At 42.1% G+C, this 15088-nt stretch overlaps 1 protein-coding gene across 3 annotated transcripts; it reads right to left on the minus strand.

Moving 5' to 3' along the window:
• Positions 1 to 4696: 4696 nt before the first annotated feature.
• znf281b (zinc finger protein 281b) lies at positions 4697 to 13504 on the minus strand. 3 transcript variants are annotated; one of them, XM_053414294.1, is made up of 7 exons: positions 13371 to 13504; positions 10875 to 11399; positions 10587 to 10700; positions 10259 to 10382; positions 9349 to 9432; positions 9092 to 9210; positions 4697 to 8806 (listed from the first exon to the last, which is right to left on the minus strand). In XM_053414294.1, exons 2-7 carry the CDS (start codon positions 11325 to 11327, stop codon positions 7205 to 7207), a joined length of 2496 nt encoding a protein of 831 aa, XP_053270269.1. In that variant the 5' UTR covers positions 11328 to 11399; positions 13371 to 13504; the 3' UTR covers positions 4697 to 7204. The 3 variants fall into 3 exon arrangements, with proteins under 3 accessions (XP_053270269.1, XP_053270270.1, XP_053270271.1); XM_053414295.1 differs by having other exon boundaries at positions 13375 to 13487; XM_053414296.1 differs by lacking the exon at positions 13371 to 13504 and adding an exon at positions 12785 to 12937.
• Positions 13505 to 15088: the final 1584 nt, after the last annotated feature.

Below are 15088 nucleotides of genomic sequence, written 5' to 3' on the forward strand. Positions count from 1 at the left end.
GAAATTGTTTTATTGTTGATTTCCTCATATAAATGTAGAGTGAGAGAGACTCTTTGTATCATTTGAGTAGGAAGCCATTGTTCCTGAAAGCACACAAAAGAAGAAGAAGAAGAAGAAGAAGAAGAAGAAGAAGAAGAAGAAGAAGAAGAAGAAGAAGAAGAAGAAGAGGAGGAGGAGCTATGGCGTCTGCTAAGATAAGAATATATAAATACGTAGGCAATGTTCTGGACTTGCAATGTGCCCGGGTCAAACCATATCAAGAGCAAAGGTCACCTCAACTCCAAACTGTGTTCTTTCCACCATCTGACAGCTGGAGAGATACCAGTGCAGTGCAAAGAGTTTCCTGACAGATGTTATTTCCTTTGTACAATATAAAACCCATCACACTGGCTTTCTGCATATCGGAAAATGTAATTTATGTGTGCATAAAATCCTGCCTCACTGTTTGTCTTTAACAACACTGTTCAGGCTCCTTGTTGGATAAACAGCACCGTGTCTCACGAACGTCTCAGCCTCAGACCTTATAGGTGACTGATGGAGGCAGGCATGAAGATGAGGAGCATAGACGACATTCCCTGACAATCTTTTAATGAATTTATGGCAGCTCCAGCATTCGTCACAAAACGACGGTGTCAACACGACACTAAAGACCCGTGGACAAGAAGTCTGGAAATGGTGCTTCAGAAAGTTACTCAGCCCGCTGACAACAGTGTTATCGTGAGAAAGGCTGCCAATAAAACAGGGTGGGATGAAGGAAAAGGTGACCTTTGATTTGAAGACGTCTTAAGAGGTGACCCGATGCAATCTGCGTGTAAACAGTAAAACAGCTTAAGAGAAGGAAAGAAACGAAAGGGTGGATTTTTGGAAATTGTGGAATAACAAGGTGTCACTTTTAAAACAGAACTCTGAACTCATTTCGAAAAAGAATTTTCAACTTTGAATGACAACTAATCTGATCCTCCCCACCACCACATGAAAATCCTACGGCTCAACTCTTGCGACACAGTATCAGCGTCATCGTGGGTGCAGATGGAAAAATTACTCGAACAATAAAAGCAGGTATATTTTAACTGAAGGTGAAGTAACACAACAATCCCAGGTTTGGTAATGAGGGAAAAATGTGTTCAAACAAACGCTGGATTGGAGCCTTTTGCCATTTTTCTAATATTGGACCAAATGATTTATCTTAAATGTTTAGTTAACATCAGTAAAAGGCCTTAAAGGGTAGAAACACATACATTTCATTTTTTTTGTGTGTTGATGTTTTCCATCTTCGACAGACTTTGGAAAAATATATTTGAATTTACAGAATTTACTAATTTAAATATTTAAAGACACAAGTAGAAAAGTCAGAAATCTTCCTTTATGGAAGATTAGATGATATTGTAATGTGATGATCATTATCAGCTGGTGCTTTGCCCATTGTAAACCTGCCTGTTTGGAATGGGCTGTTTGTATTGTCTGGGCTAAGGCTCCCGAATGAACCCTTGTCATTAATGAGTCCTACGCAATATGCTGTCACTCTTTATTGTTTGTGTGCAGGAGGTTTTGGGCAGAGATTTTTATTAACCGTCCTCCATAGACGAGTTTGAATTCTCTGTGTTCCTCCAGGTTTGTCTGTGATGAAGATTTAATAGTCTATGTTTTTCATCAAATTTCATCGTTAGTGTGAGGCCTGTGTGAATGTTGCTAAAAACATCCATAAATACACGTATTCACCTGCGCTTGTTCAGCAACCAAACTATAATAAAGAAAATTATAATTTAAATCACATTTTAGAGCTGGATTATAGTTTTATTACATTTGTTACTAAGGTCAATCAATGTTCTCTTCCTGCAAACAGAGTAGGCTCAGCTACATTTCTAACTGGCAGGTTTTATGGACATGTTGCTATGAGGAGTGTCAACAGAGGTGTGATCTGAAAAAACATTTACTGCCTCTGTGTCGTTTCACCAACTCTTTAAGTCCAACAGTCACTTCCCATTTATTGCCATCCTCAGCCCCACCCAGCCGGCAGTTCCCAGTGGTGACAGGTTGCGATTAGACTCAGGACGTTAGGTTCGTGAAGTGGGTGGAGGGGCACTGACACATGTCACTCCAGATCTATGACTGCATGATTTCCATACTGGCCCCTCGTTCCATGACTGCTTCACTTCTCTGTCTCCGTTCATTTGTATGTTTAACACTTTGTCGTTGATTGACATACAGCAGAATGTCTCTATGGTGGAGGGAGTTACGTAAGAGCCACTCAAATAAGACAGGAAACCAAATTATATGATCCATATTTAGTGTTGTCTTTGATAAACTGCGACATTATTGGACAGTCCTGCAAAAGCCCAGATTTTCACTGTTGTGTTTTACGTCCAATGTCAAAGTTTCGACATTCTGCCTCTCTACAATATCTGATAACGGCTGAGATCAGGGAGAGATTGTGGTTATTATAAATAAACTATAGTTCATACTTATCTGGGTATAATCATTGAATCTATGTTGAATTTGAAGAGGGTCTGAGTAGCGTAAAAGCGAGCTTGGTGAAATTTAGACATATTAGATACAAATTAAGGATACTGGAAGTCGGGGGTGCTGAAACAGAGACTATATACAGTAGCTTCACTCTAGTCAATGCGGTGCAGCAGCATCGTGATTTTAGCATCAGTTTCAATAGTTAGTTATTATTTTTTTTTAAAGATTTGACATGTCAACAGCAAACTTGGCTTTAGGGCCATTTTTCCACCACTGGAATCCTTCAGGGAGTGAATCTCTTTCCTTAACATTGCTAAACAGGCTGTTTGTAAACTGTTTTCTCGATTTCTCATTGAATTATTCGTGTACCTATATGGGAAAATATGACATGTTTAGGCGGCTGATGCTGTTTGCTGTAGATTCAAATTAAAATCTGGATCTACAGCCATTCCAGTGTCTAGTTTCACGTTTATTGACCTTTGACAGTTAAATGTATGATCTTGCGCCACCACCACTTTACACAGTGCGTGTCACTGGACAAAAAGACACTGTCAGTGACTGCTGGGCGTCAGCCAGATGTGATCGCTTGATTACAACCTCCCACCTCCTTTACAGAGAGTTTACAACAACACTTAAAAACAGGGCTCAAGACAAATCATTGACCTTTGATTTTCCAACAAGGAGACTATTCTCTACGATGTTTTTAATAGGAGGTACAGTTTGTGTATTCGGTTCAGTTGTTTGCTGTAAAATAGTTTTACCATACTGGATTTGATATTGTCATGACCCGATTTAAATAAGTCATAGAACATTTTTATTGTGTTAAATAAACGAATAAACTAAACTAAGGTCGGGACACTGAAGCTCTTGGTAAAAGGTTCAGGTTTATAGGCCGATTGCATCTTATCTGACAGTGACGTTCGGGTCAAGTGCAAGTGAAAGCACTTAGCTCCTTTTAATTTGAGGCTGCTGAGACATGGTTATTGACTCCGTATAAGAGACAATTGCCATGAAAACCATGCGCCACTTTAGCCCCTCTTTAAGTGTCATGGAAACAGGTGTTTTTTTTTACGGCCATCAGCCGTCAAACCTTCAGGAAGTGGCTGTGAAAACAGAGGACTCTCACTGACACTGAAGTACTGCGTCCCAGTGGAAATCAACTGGGCCACTTGTGAGTATCTATCAGGAGATCCCGAGCTACTGGGAGGAAAACAGCTCCCTCCTCTGGCAGCGGTCACTTTTTAAATCACAGGTCGATGGAACCTCATTGGGATATAAACCATCTTCCCAGTGGACAGGTCACATGACAGACTGTAAAGTGGATTGACTCACAGTGGGAACAAAGTGCAGCCACTCTAAGATTTAATGCATTCAAGACTCTGTAGTAAACTGTATTTTCTACTGTGCTGCCCCGACCTCGTCTGGATCTGGTGCTGCCGGATTCTGGCAGAATCTGGTGCTGCTTTAACATCAGGGTGAATATGTATTCATATAGTGACACAATGCAACAGTATTAAGGGTTACACCGTCAAGGAAATGCAAAAGTAAGCGGCTCTATTCCGTGTCCTGTACAAGTCATGTACATAGATACAATTTATAGGGAGAAATTATTTGAGGCAAATTACTAATTCAGATGTTATATAATTGGGAGGGGGGGTGTCTCTAGATGATTAGGTCCAGGTCAACACAAATATAGCCTTGAGGAAAAAAAGAAGCAAATAAGAGTTTGAGATTCAATCGAAGCCTCATATTGATCAGAAATTATAAATTAAAATGAATTCTGTCATAAACAAGTGACATCATGAGGAAGCCACACAAGATTCAGAAAATGACATGAATGTGGGTAACTCTGCATCCTATTGGACGATAGACACAAGTAAACAGCTTATACAGATCGAGAAAATAATTGATGATCATGCATCTATTTTGTAACCAATCAAATTGCAGTTTACTTACATCAACAAATCATTTATCATAAGGTATAAACAACTTTGACGACAACTTTATGAAATTACACGATCACAATATAAAAAGGCCTGATTTATATATATATATATATATATATATATACACACACACACACACAAGATTTGACTATATCTAGTCACGCCTGCAACCATTCCTTTCAGATCAAGGTCATGATACCCGAACACAGATTTCTACCTGGGCATCTTTCAGCCATTACTGAAAAGGCAAACTTACAGGGACATAAATAAAGAACCACTCATTTTTTGTAACAAAAAGTTTTATTGGCTTCTCTAATCCGTTCATCATCTCAATAACAGGTACAGCCTGGGAAATCATATCACAAGGGGCCTAGAACAAATAAGACAAAGGAATGGGGAGGCTTCTGCTACAAAATTTGGTATTGAGGTGACAAAAAAAGCCATACAAAAATGTCTTTATCATGCATACTGGAGAAAAACTCAATAAAAATAAAAAAAATAAACAAAAAGATTTGAGAACACACATTTTTAGTGTTTTTGTACATTTTTGTAAACAATATCCTTCTAGAGATCATATCAAAACACATTATGGCAAGTAACAAAAATAAGGGATATAACAAGAGAAAAATGAATGTTCTATGAGGCATCTAGAATGCAACACTGCTTGGCGTGGATGTTTGTACAGAAAAAGAAAAAAAATACATTTGCATTTTTGAGTCATTCTACTCAATAATTGTAAACACAGGCAGTGTTAAATGATTATACAATATGTCGAACCTATACTACAAATATTTCCACTACATACATGAAACGCGTGTCCCTGCTTTCTTACGCTTTAGTGATATGAGGTATATTTAGGTCAATCTTATTGTCTTTTTTTTCTTTTCTCTCTCCATTAAAAAGCATAGTGTGTTCGGAGTGACGTGGCTGGTCAGTCTTTGTTCCCTGTGATCTGAGCAGCTTCAAAGTCTCTTGGCTGTGGAGCTCACAGACATAGGAAAAGGGAAAAGGTGGGGTGGGTGGGGTAAGGGGGGCTCACAGGAAATCAACTAAATTAAATATCAACCCTGGCTGCCAGGATAGAATGGCTCGAGCCACGGAAGACAAAGAAGGCCATTGTTTATTCTTGTGAGTGCAGGGCTGCATTTTGGGGAGGGGAGGTTGGTATAACTTAACTTTTCAGGTTCTGAGCTGTTTTATTGAAGCAGTTTCTTGCAATTACTAGAACTGAGGGGTGGGGGAAAAAAAGAAAAAAAAAACGGGAATGTGGGGTAAGGGTGTAGGTCCGGTGATTACATGCAGAAAATAAAATACCTGCTACTGAGTTCTGTTGTGGCTAGTGGAGAATAAATAAAAGGGTTTGGGATAAAGATATTAGGGTTCCAGCATGTCAGCCTGTCTCTCAAAACACTTAAATACAAAGAGGTACTCTCAAAATATTGTATAACAAAATTATGGCAAAAAAATTCATCTTTTTACAATATCACCCGACAAACCGTAAGAAGAAAAATAAGCCCTCCCCGAGCCCTCCCTCTCTTCAACCCTTGAAAAAAGCAACAAAATACACTTAAATGCCCGTCGTCATGCCTAGTCAACCCCTATCAAAACCCATTAGACAATAATCCAGCCCCCCCCCTCCCAACCCCAATTCACAGTTTTCTCCTCTTAAAATAATATTAAATCATTAGCATAATAGTCGCGTAACACATATGCCAATTGAATGGGTCGTCGTTGTTTCCAATGGTGTTTTGTTTTGTTTTTAAAAGTGCTTGTTTGATTTCATTGACACAAAAAAAAGGAACAGCAAGGACTGGAGCAGAAAAATGGTGACTATTTTTTTTTTTAAAGACAAATAAAAATAAAAAAGTCACTTCAGCAACAGCATGATAAAAGATCACGGATCGCCGTTCATTGCATTCTGAGGCAGCCCTGACGGCGATGAGTGTTTTTGTGTCTCTGCTGTCTTTTCTAGTGGTCGCTGGTGAGCACGACTAGAGGAGTGCATGGTCAGACAGACTTCGTCACCCGACAGCGGCGCGTGCCAAGGAAACCACAGTCGGTTATGTGCATCAACATCAATTTGTATTACCTCGGATGTCTTCACATTGACACAACAGTACCATAATCTCCACAAAGCTGCGCGCAGTAGAAACCAAACATGATCGGGTCTTGTAATTTGTTGTTCTGATGAGTTAAAAAAAATAAAAAACGCGAAAACAAAATCAAAGCTTTGTAGTCTCAAAGTACACCTGTAAAAACTGTGCTAATTTGCATCTCATAATACAAAGTCTTATTACACAATTTTGCCTATTTTCCTGAGTTAAAAGGTTCCTTGTAACAGACAATATATACTTTTTTGCCATTTGAATTCTGGGCCTTTCCCTGCCACAATTATTATTATTGAACGTATCAACATTATTCATTATTACTTTACAATGAATGGTTTGATGATTGGTAAAACACAAGGGTTCAGGAAAGAAGAAGAAAGTAAAAGAACAAATCAAGCAATGTCATAGCTACCCTCTAAATGTTTTTAAATTACATTTAAATCTACGGTACGTTCATGTCAAAAAACACTACTCAGAAATTAAGCGACTAAATACATAATAAAAATGAGCATATTTAAAAAAATTGCATTTGAGGCCATGGAAGACCCTCCCTGGTCATTTTGTATTAACATTTAATGGCAGTGTTTAAAAAACAAAACTTTGCTACAAGAACAAAATTAGGAAGGGTATAGGGGCCGTATGGACAGTAACAGAACGGCCCCCAACTGGATTCACCTTGTTTGACCCTTATCTGAAACTTTGGCTTGTCTGGGTTTTTGATCCTGTACTCACTGGCTCACTGACGTCAGCTAACAAACTGGTATACCCTGAGAATTCTGACACTGGAGTCCGTATTTGATGATCGACCTCTGCCCCAGGATCACTGCCATAGCCCAGAGGGGTCCGCCGCCCTGACTTGAACTGGGAACCAAAGGCCTGGGCAAAGTTCTCAATCTGGTACATGGTTTCTTTAGGGGGGTTCAGAGAGGACAGGTCTGGGTAGCTGGAGCCGTTGGTTGGTGCAACGTTTCCTCCAGCCTTGGATTGCTGCCCCTTGGAACCGTCTGTGGCAGTCAGGTCCTGGGGAGGTAGGTTGAAGTTGCCGGGAGAGTGCTGCTTCTCCAACTGCTCGGTCAGCTCCTGAGATGGGGTCAGCTGCTGGTGGCTGGTAGGTTCCAAACCGAGGTGGTAACCTGCCTGGGAGGGCGAGTTGACGAGCATGCCATAGTGGGACTTGGAGGAGGACGAGGAAGAGACGGATGACGGGGCAACGACGGGGACTGGGGAAGAGACAGAAGGCGGGTAGACACAATCCAGTGGGGATGTGGAGTAGACGTGTTTGTCAGAGAACAGGGGCCCTGTGGGACTGGAGCTATTGGACAAGAGAGGGAAAGGCCCCGTTGGACCAAGACTGGGGAAGGGCCCACTATGGCTGGTGCGCTCCAGGGCTTGCAGGAGAAATTTCGAGTATTCGCTCATCACTGCCGTTTTATCACCCCCATTAGGCGAGTCATCGTCCAGCTCGGGGGTAACAGGGGCTGCTGGTTGGAGGTCAACATGGTGTGGATGGTCTGACAAGTCGAAAGTCACGTCATGGTGGTGTCCCCCCTCTGGCTTATGGCTATAATGGTCTAGCAGGCTTTGCAGTACCTCATCTGGAATGCCCGACTTATCGTGCTTGAGGTCCAAAGGCGACGAGTCCAGCATGGCCAGCGTGGGCTCATGCCCCAGGGAACCCTGGACTACACTATTGCCTTGGTTTGCCATGTGAAGAGAGCTGGCTCCATAGTCAATGTTAACTGCATGGAGGTAGCGCCGCTTTTTCACAAACTGCATTGCATCATCGTAGTTGCTGCTGGTGGTGGGCCCCTGCTTGTTGCCCTGCAGTAGACCCATATTGTCAAGGCCAGAATCCTCCAAATGATCCATGGAGTCATGTTTCTGTTTTTGTCCATCAGTACTGTCATCCAGAGAGAGGAGGCCCTTGTCAAGGCCTTTACGGCCAGCTTTTTTAAAGACCAGTTTGGGAGTGCGGCCCTGCATGGCGGGGCCCGAACCTGAGGGGTGCTCCATGCCGAAGTCCTGAAGGCCCATGTCTCGGGCCATCCCCCCCGAGGATGAGGCTGCTGCTGCTGAAGCATTCTTCTTCCTCTTGCGCTCACCGCCCTCTCCATTTTTGGACTTGGCCCTCTTGCGTCCGGAGGTGGTAGAGTTTCCCTGAGTGAGTGAATAGCTGCCGTGGCCTAGCTCCGCTTCGCTGAGCTCCAGCATGCTTGGGTCCAGGCCCTTCTTTATGGCTTCTCCACAAGTCCGTTTGTGCTTCAGTAACCGGTCTGTTCTAGAGAAAAACTAAGTGGGCAGAAGGAAAACAGACAAAGAAAAGTATAAGCTTAGTTTTGCAGTTTTTCCTTCTATCTTCAACAACAGGAACAGTTCTGCAGAGATTAAGAAGCTTTTTTATATGACCACTGCAATTAATGAGAACGTTATATTCCCTGACCTTTTCTGACACAATCATTCTTCTGAGACAGGACTTTATGGATTTCGATAAAATCATATACAAAGTCAACAGGGAACTATCTTAATGGTTAAACAGTTATAAGCTACTTGATAAACAAACTAGACGTTGCCTACTTGTTGGCAGGTTTCGCAGCGATATGGCTTCTCGCCACTGTGCGTCCTTTTGTGCCGCTCCATATGGTACTTCTGGATAAAGCGCATGTTACACTGGTCACAGCTGAAAGGCTTCTCTCCTGCAAAAGAGGGCAAAGACAGTAGTTAGTACACAACCCCAGATAGGTTTCTATGAACTGACAAACTGCAAACAAAAGACTGCATTGATGGCTTCCAACACCACTTAGTAAAGGATGTTTCCACAAACAGAAACTCACCACTGTGGATCTTCTCATGCCGCTGGAGGAGGTACTTCTGAATGAAGCTCATGTTACACTGGCTGCACCGGAAAGGCCTCTCACCTGTGCGATCAAGAGTACAACCATCCGCTCACCAAATTAGTATATGCACAGCTCGTCATGGTGTAGACGCCATGACGAGAAGGTAGAATTTCAAATGCCAGATCAAACACATTGTGATCAAACACATTGTGCATAAGAACACATCAAAATGTAAACAAATGTAAGTTTGCAGACTTAACAGTCTGCAAACTAAAAGAAAAAAATAACAAATATTGTATATACTTTGACTGCATTGTGGATTTAGAATAGCACTGGGCCTTATACAATTAAAATGTTCCTACGTCTAAATGATCATATACTGCAAAATAAGGTTGTTCTTAATTCAAAAAAGGAAAAACAAGTGAACTACACAAAAATAAACTGAAGCAGTAAAAAGTGGAATTTTCCCTTTAAACAATTTATGAGTTCGAATTCAAAGAACCATGTGAGTAACTTCCAGAAAAGAGCATGACTAAGACGTCCAGAAATACATGAGTAATCACCGAGTCATAACTGACTGCAGTGACTGTCTGGTTTTTAACAGTCCCAGGCAGTTCAATCGCTGCCTGATACTGTTCTAAGGGTGCTGTTTTAAATTGTTAAAGCTTATTTTGTATTTCCTCTGTCAAAAATGTGTCAGCTGCATTAGTTTGACTGAACATTTTATCATAAAGAGGAAAGAAGGACAAACTGTTTCCTATAACTGCATCTGCTCTGCTTCTGATTTAACATGTGTGCGCATCTTACATAAATAAAAAGCTCTGATAAGCAAAGCGAGCATTATATTTCCACCGATGAAAACCTGAAGAGAAGAGTATAGCTTTCAAAAGCAGCGAAAGTCTCTCACCTGTATGTATGAGCACATGTCTGCGCAAGTGGTAGGAGCTGCGGAAGGCAGCATTACAGTGCTCGCAGATATGTGGTTTTGAATTGGGGGACAGGCAGGCTCCATCTGGATCCAACATCATGGCCTACAAGGTGAAAAGAAACCATGAGTCCAAGAGGTACATGTACATTCTGTTGGTTTCCCTCAGCATAGTTCAAACACATTTAAAGTCTGAAAGCAATGAAGGTATCAGACCAATTTTGTGGTGTGCAGATGTTTTTAAGCAAAACAAAATGTTTTTCTGGCGTAGTTAAACAGAAGACAAAAAGAGAATAGAAAGGAGATTAACCTTCGAAGCATCGTTACGTTTCCTTCGGGCTTTGCCTCCCTGCCCGTCCCCATTGTTCCTCCGCCCTCTTCTACCTGAGGACTCTTTTGGCTCTTTACCCGGTCTTCCAGGAATCTAAGGACATATAATAGAGTATGTATACCACAGTCTGTAGATGGCAGATAGGGGCTTCTGGTCATACAGCAGTCTATACAACCCAAGTCTGGACATTATAATTCCTGCTATGGCAGTTAGAGGGAAACTAAGCAGAAAGAATGCAGTATGACTCGAAACATGATGTCTTCTTACCGGTTCAGCCAGGCTACGGACGTTGCTGAGATTGAGGTCATGCAGGAGCATGTTCTGGTGATTTTGGTGGTGGTTACCGAAAGACATGTCCTGCATGTCGTTGCCACTCTTCCCCGCGCCCCCTCCAACACAGTTCATCGCCACTCCTCCACCCCCACCATAGAGGGGCATGCGGTAATCCAGCTCATTTAACCGCTCCTGCTTAATGCCCATGCTGTGGAGGAAGCCCCCGGTGTTAACAGCATTGGCGCCCTGGTGTTCCGGCGGCGAGTCCCGTTCTTTTTTCATGATCATCTCCTGGGAAAGCTCTCCCATGACCGACTGGGAGGCCAGCCGTGTAAAGCTGGTGACAGGAGGCAGGTGGCTGAACATAAGCATACCTGGTGAAAAATTTGGGTCCATGCCACCGTTCCGCAAAAACTCATTGGCTAATTTGTCTTGGATAATACTCATGATCGTGCTTTTGCTTTGTGCAGGGGAGAAGGAGGGCAATGTGTCTAAAGAGGAATGCAGGAGGAGAATGTCCTGAAAGAGAGGGAATAAAAAGAGTCACATTAAGTATTGATGATTACACAGATGCATACAATCCAAAGTAACTTTCAAATGTTGTGTTAATTATATTACATCTCATCTATTAAGTAAATGAAGTCACTGCTACATAGCCCTCAGTGCTCCGTGTGCACCACAACGTTCTCTAGGTATCCATTTAGTCAACCATTAATTACTTTATTGGATTTATTAGGCTTTACCTAATGCAAACACTAGTTAGGTAACTGGGAACCTTGGTAAGTGTTTTGCACAAAATATATACTATTACAGTGTCAGGAGAAAAGTTAAACTGAAATAAAGTGCTGAAGTATAAGAGCATATTTTTTAAAAATGAGGGCATTTTGTAAAAAATCAAGGTGATTAATATACTTTCCAAGTCTTTACCTCATCAAAGACCTTTAGCAGATTTTACTTAATTTCGATTTCTCTCACATATTCATGTTATTCTATTCTGAGATCAGTCACCAGTGCTTCAATGTGAAAATAGTAATATTTGTATCTGCAACATCCCAAGAATATCAGATAAGGAAAGTCCCAATACATCTAAATGTGGGTTTAAAGCTCTAAAGAAACACACATTACAGATGTCATGTTGTACGGTTTGACTGAGTGACTACACAATAAAAAAAATGTGGATCTCTGAACTTAAATCACCCACAACAAAGCAGATCTGTTCTTAGCGGCGTCTGTGATATTTAATCCACACATCACATTGTTCTACTTTTCCACATGTGACACAAATTATCTGTGATTAAGCTTAATTTTTTCGAGATCTTTTTTGTTCTAGCACTTTTGATTCAAGCCGAGCCACAACAACAATACTCGGCTAATAAGCCCCAGCGTGGAGGCAAAAGCTGGGGAGACATTAGCTCCGATATTGGACAAATTAATCGGTTCACTACACGTCGCCTAAAACAAACGATATTTGGGTCAAATCCAGCAAGAGGTTGCGGGAGTTTGGACCGTGTATGAGGCTGAATGAGCCGGACGAGCATGGAAGGACAAGCGAGGGGGGGATTTATTGTTTAGTCTAGAGCCGCCGACCGTTTGGCTGCGAGACCCCGAATCCAGCAGAAGGCGGACGGAGCTTTTGTGATGCATAACAGTTAGCATGGCTAAGCTAGCCGCCTAGCCACAATGAGACACAATCAACCAGACCCTCGCGTCCTCAATCAAAACAAGCTGTTAAATAGTCCTGGAAACCACAAACTCTCGTTTTGGACAAAGACAGAGCGACACTTTAAGTCACGGGACGTGATACAAGTCACGTTTTTGTTAACAGAAAGTAGAATTTCATCCATTGGGGGTCAATGTAACGCAGCGTTTAGCCAGCTAGCTAACGCACATCCACGATTTGATACCGTTTTCGTGGCTCTTTAAACGCCGCTGCTGCGGAGTGGAGTCGCCGTAAAAGCAGATAAAAACAGCGATAGGAGAGAATAATGGAAGCGGGGGAGCTGGAGGGGAAACCGGCGGGCTACTGGGGCTCGGGTCGGCGGCGTGAAGCGCTCATTCTTCGGCTCCCGAGCTTTGATGACGCTCGTGAAATCAAATCTGTCTGCGAGCGACGCTGGCGCTCTATTTATTGATAGCTAACTTTAGATGCGATAACACCCGGGTAATGCTCACCAGCGGGCCGGGGACTAGCCACACACTCCCCGGCGATCAGCACCCATGTCGACCCGGTGGCCGGGATCCGAGCTGTGAATTAAAGTGTGCGCGTCGAAGGTTGTTTATAACAATCAAGCTGCCACGAGCTAGCTAGCTAGTTAGCACGCTAGCTTGCTAGCTGCCCCGACCGAAAACCCGCATTACGGCCCATGCAATAGAAACAATGATGCTGCCTCTCGCCGCGTCTCCTCCGAGCCAGGCGCCTCCGTCGCGTAAAATCTCGACAAAGACCCCGCGCGCTTCCCGAGTAAAAGGTGGCCCCGGGTCCCCACTCACCTACACATGACCGCAGTGGGCTTCAAACGTGGCCGCGTCGTCTCCGTGGTCGCCGCTTCAAGGTTTTATTGCCAAAACATTGTTCTCCGGCGGCCGCTGCTTTCTTCCATCTTGTCCCGGCGCGGGGAATTGTGGGTGCAGCGGACGGGTCGTGAGAGGAGACAGGCGAAGGCTGCAGAGATTTGAGAGAGAGAGGGAGGGAGGGAGTGAGGGTCACTGGACGGTGAAAACACACACGCACACACACAGACACACACACAGGAGGAAGATGATTGAACACAAACATTCATAGGCATACAACGCAACACACCGTCGCATTTCCCCTTATAAGATTGCATGCATAGTGTATTTCTCGTCCATGTTTCCCTTTATTACCCACCATCTGCAATCATTCAGTTTATTGCTCTCCACATAATCAATTTCCACAATAAAGCATTAAGGTCACAGATGAGACCATGGGTTTTTGGGCTGTAAGTAAAAGGAAATGCCAATTATCATCAAGGCTGTAAACAAGGCAAGGCCAACCAAAATATTTATATTTAATTGTTAATTTTTAATGAACTTTGCAGGGCAAGAATTTTGTGTATTTATTGTAAAAGAGTAATCTTTACTTATCATCGGTAGGCCACTATATTCCATTATTTGTAATTAATTATAAATTTGTTGTGAATATGCACAAGACAAAAGTGCAATACCAACAAATGAAGGTCCTATATTCTAAATAATGAATATTGTATAAATAGTAAAATTGCAGTAGTAGTGATAGTCAGTACTTTTCCTCAGGTTTAATGAGAAGTACTTCCTTTACTAACGGATGTACATTGATCCTCAGTAGAGGAAACTCACCATCGACACTGCAGCACAAGGGGAAATTTAGTTAGTATAAAAATAGGATTAAAAATATAAATTCTATATACTATTAAAGTAGAAATTGAGTCATGGCATGGCTAAAAGAAAAATCTGTGTGTAACCAATGTGGTAATATAATACTAATGGTGTATCAGATGAAACCATCCGTGCCCTGCAGCTCCCGACCATGAGGCCTCCACAAGCTTCACCGGGAACTGATTTGAGATAATTTGATAATTTACACATTCCATCAGATAATTTGCACGACAACAATATCAACTCTCATATCAATGACCCCATTCTGTTGAGGCTATAATTCTTAATATGTAAATACAGCAGACATGAAGTACCGACCTTCTGACTGGTATTATTGCAGAGATAATCGCTGTTATTATTTACACCGAGTAGAAAAGGTTCTGTCCGTGTGTGATGAAATACGAGTGCCCTCTTCTTATATAATGTCGAGGCACCACATTTGTAGTTGAGTATATTTTGTTCTCATGATGACTTGTGAAGCATTTTCTTCTGCCACTGATGCATTGTCCATTTCATATTTGATATAAACACTTATCAGAAGAAGATAAAAACAGGGTCTGGGTTTTTACTTTTTTACTGCAGTTCAGTTTAACATTGTTTCCTGCGCACGGAGTCAATCAAAACAGTCGTGGTGCAAAACAACACATCTCAAATCATGAAGTGGATAAATAAACATGGTTTTCAGCTCCAGCTTGATTGCCAGGTATATCTGTTTAATCACTGAGACGGAATATTGAGATGACATGGCTGAAAATCTTGATTTAGGGGACTTTTAAGAAACAGACTGCTCCTTTAAGAGTTCAATGGGACAAATTAGCTGATATGTTTGCATT

This window comes from Pleuronectes platessa, chromosome 21 (genome assembly GCF_947347685.1).
Source record: "Pleuronectes platessa chromosome 21, fPlePla1.1, whole genome shotgun sequence".
In the NCBI taxonomy this organism is placed as follows: domain Eukaryota; kingdom Metazoa; phylum Chordata; class Actinopteri; order Pleuronectiformes; family Pleuronectidae; genus Pleuronectes; species Pleuronectes platessa.

What these genes read in the sequence shown, in the direction of transcription:
- znf281b (XM_053414294.1), bottom strand. Translation starts at nt 11,327, where the DNA reads ATGAGTATTATCCAAGACAAATTAGCCAATGAGTTTTTGCGGAACGGT. An exon ending in ACATGTGCTCATACATACAG is followed by an intron (nt 9,433 to 10,258) that starts GTGAGAGACTTT and finishes TTGATCGCACAG; the next exon opens with GTGAGAGGCCTTTCCGGTGC. An exon ending in GCTGCGAAACCTGCCAACAA is followed by an intron (nt 8,807 to 9,091) that starts GTAGGCAACGTC and finishes CTGCCCACTTAG; the next exon opens with TTTTTCTCTAGAACAGACCG.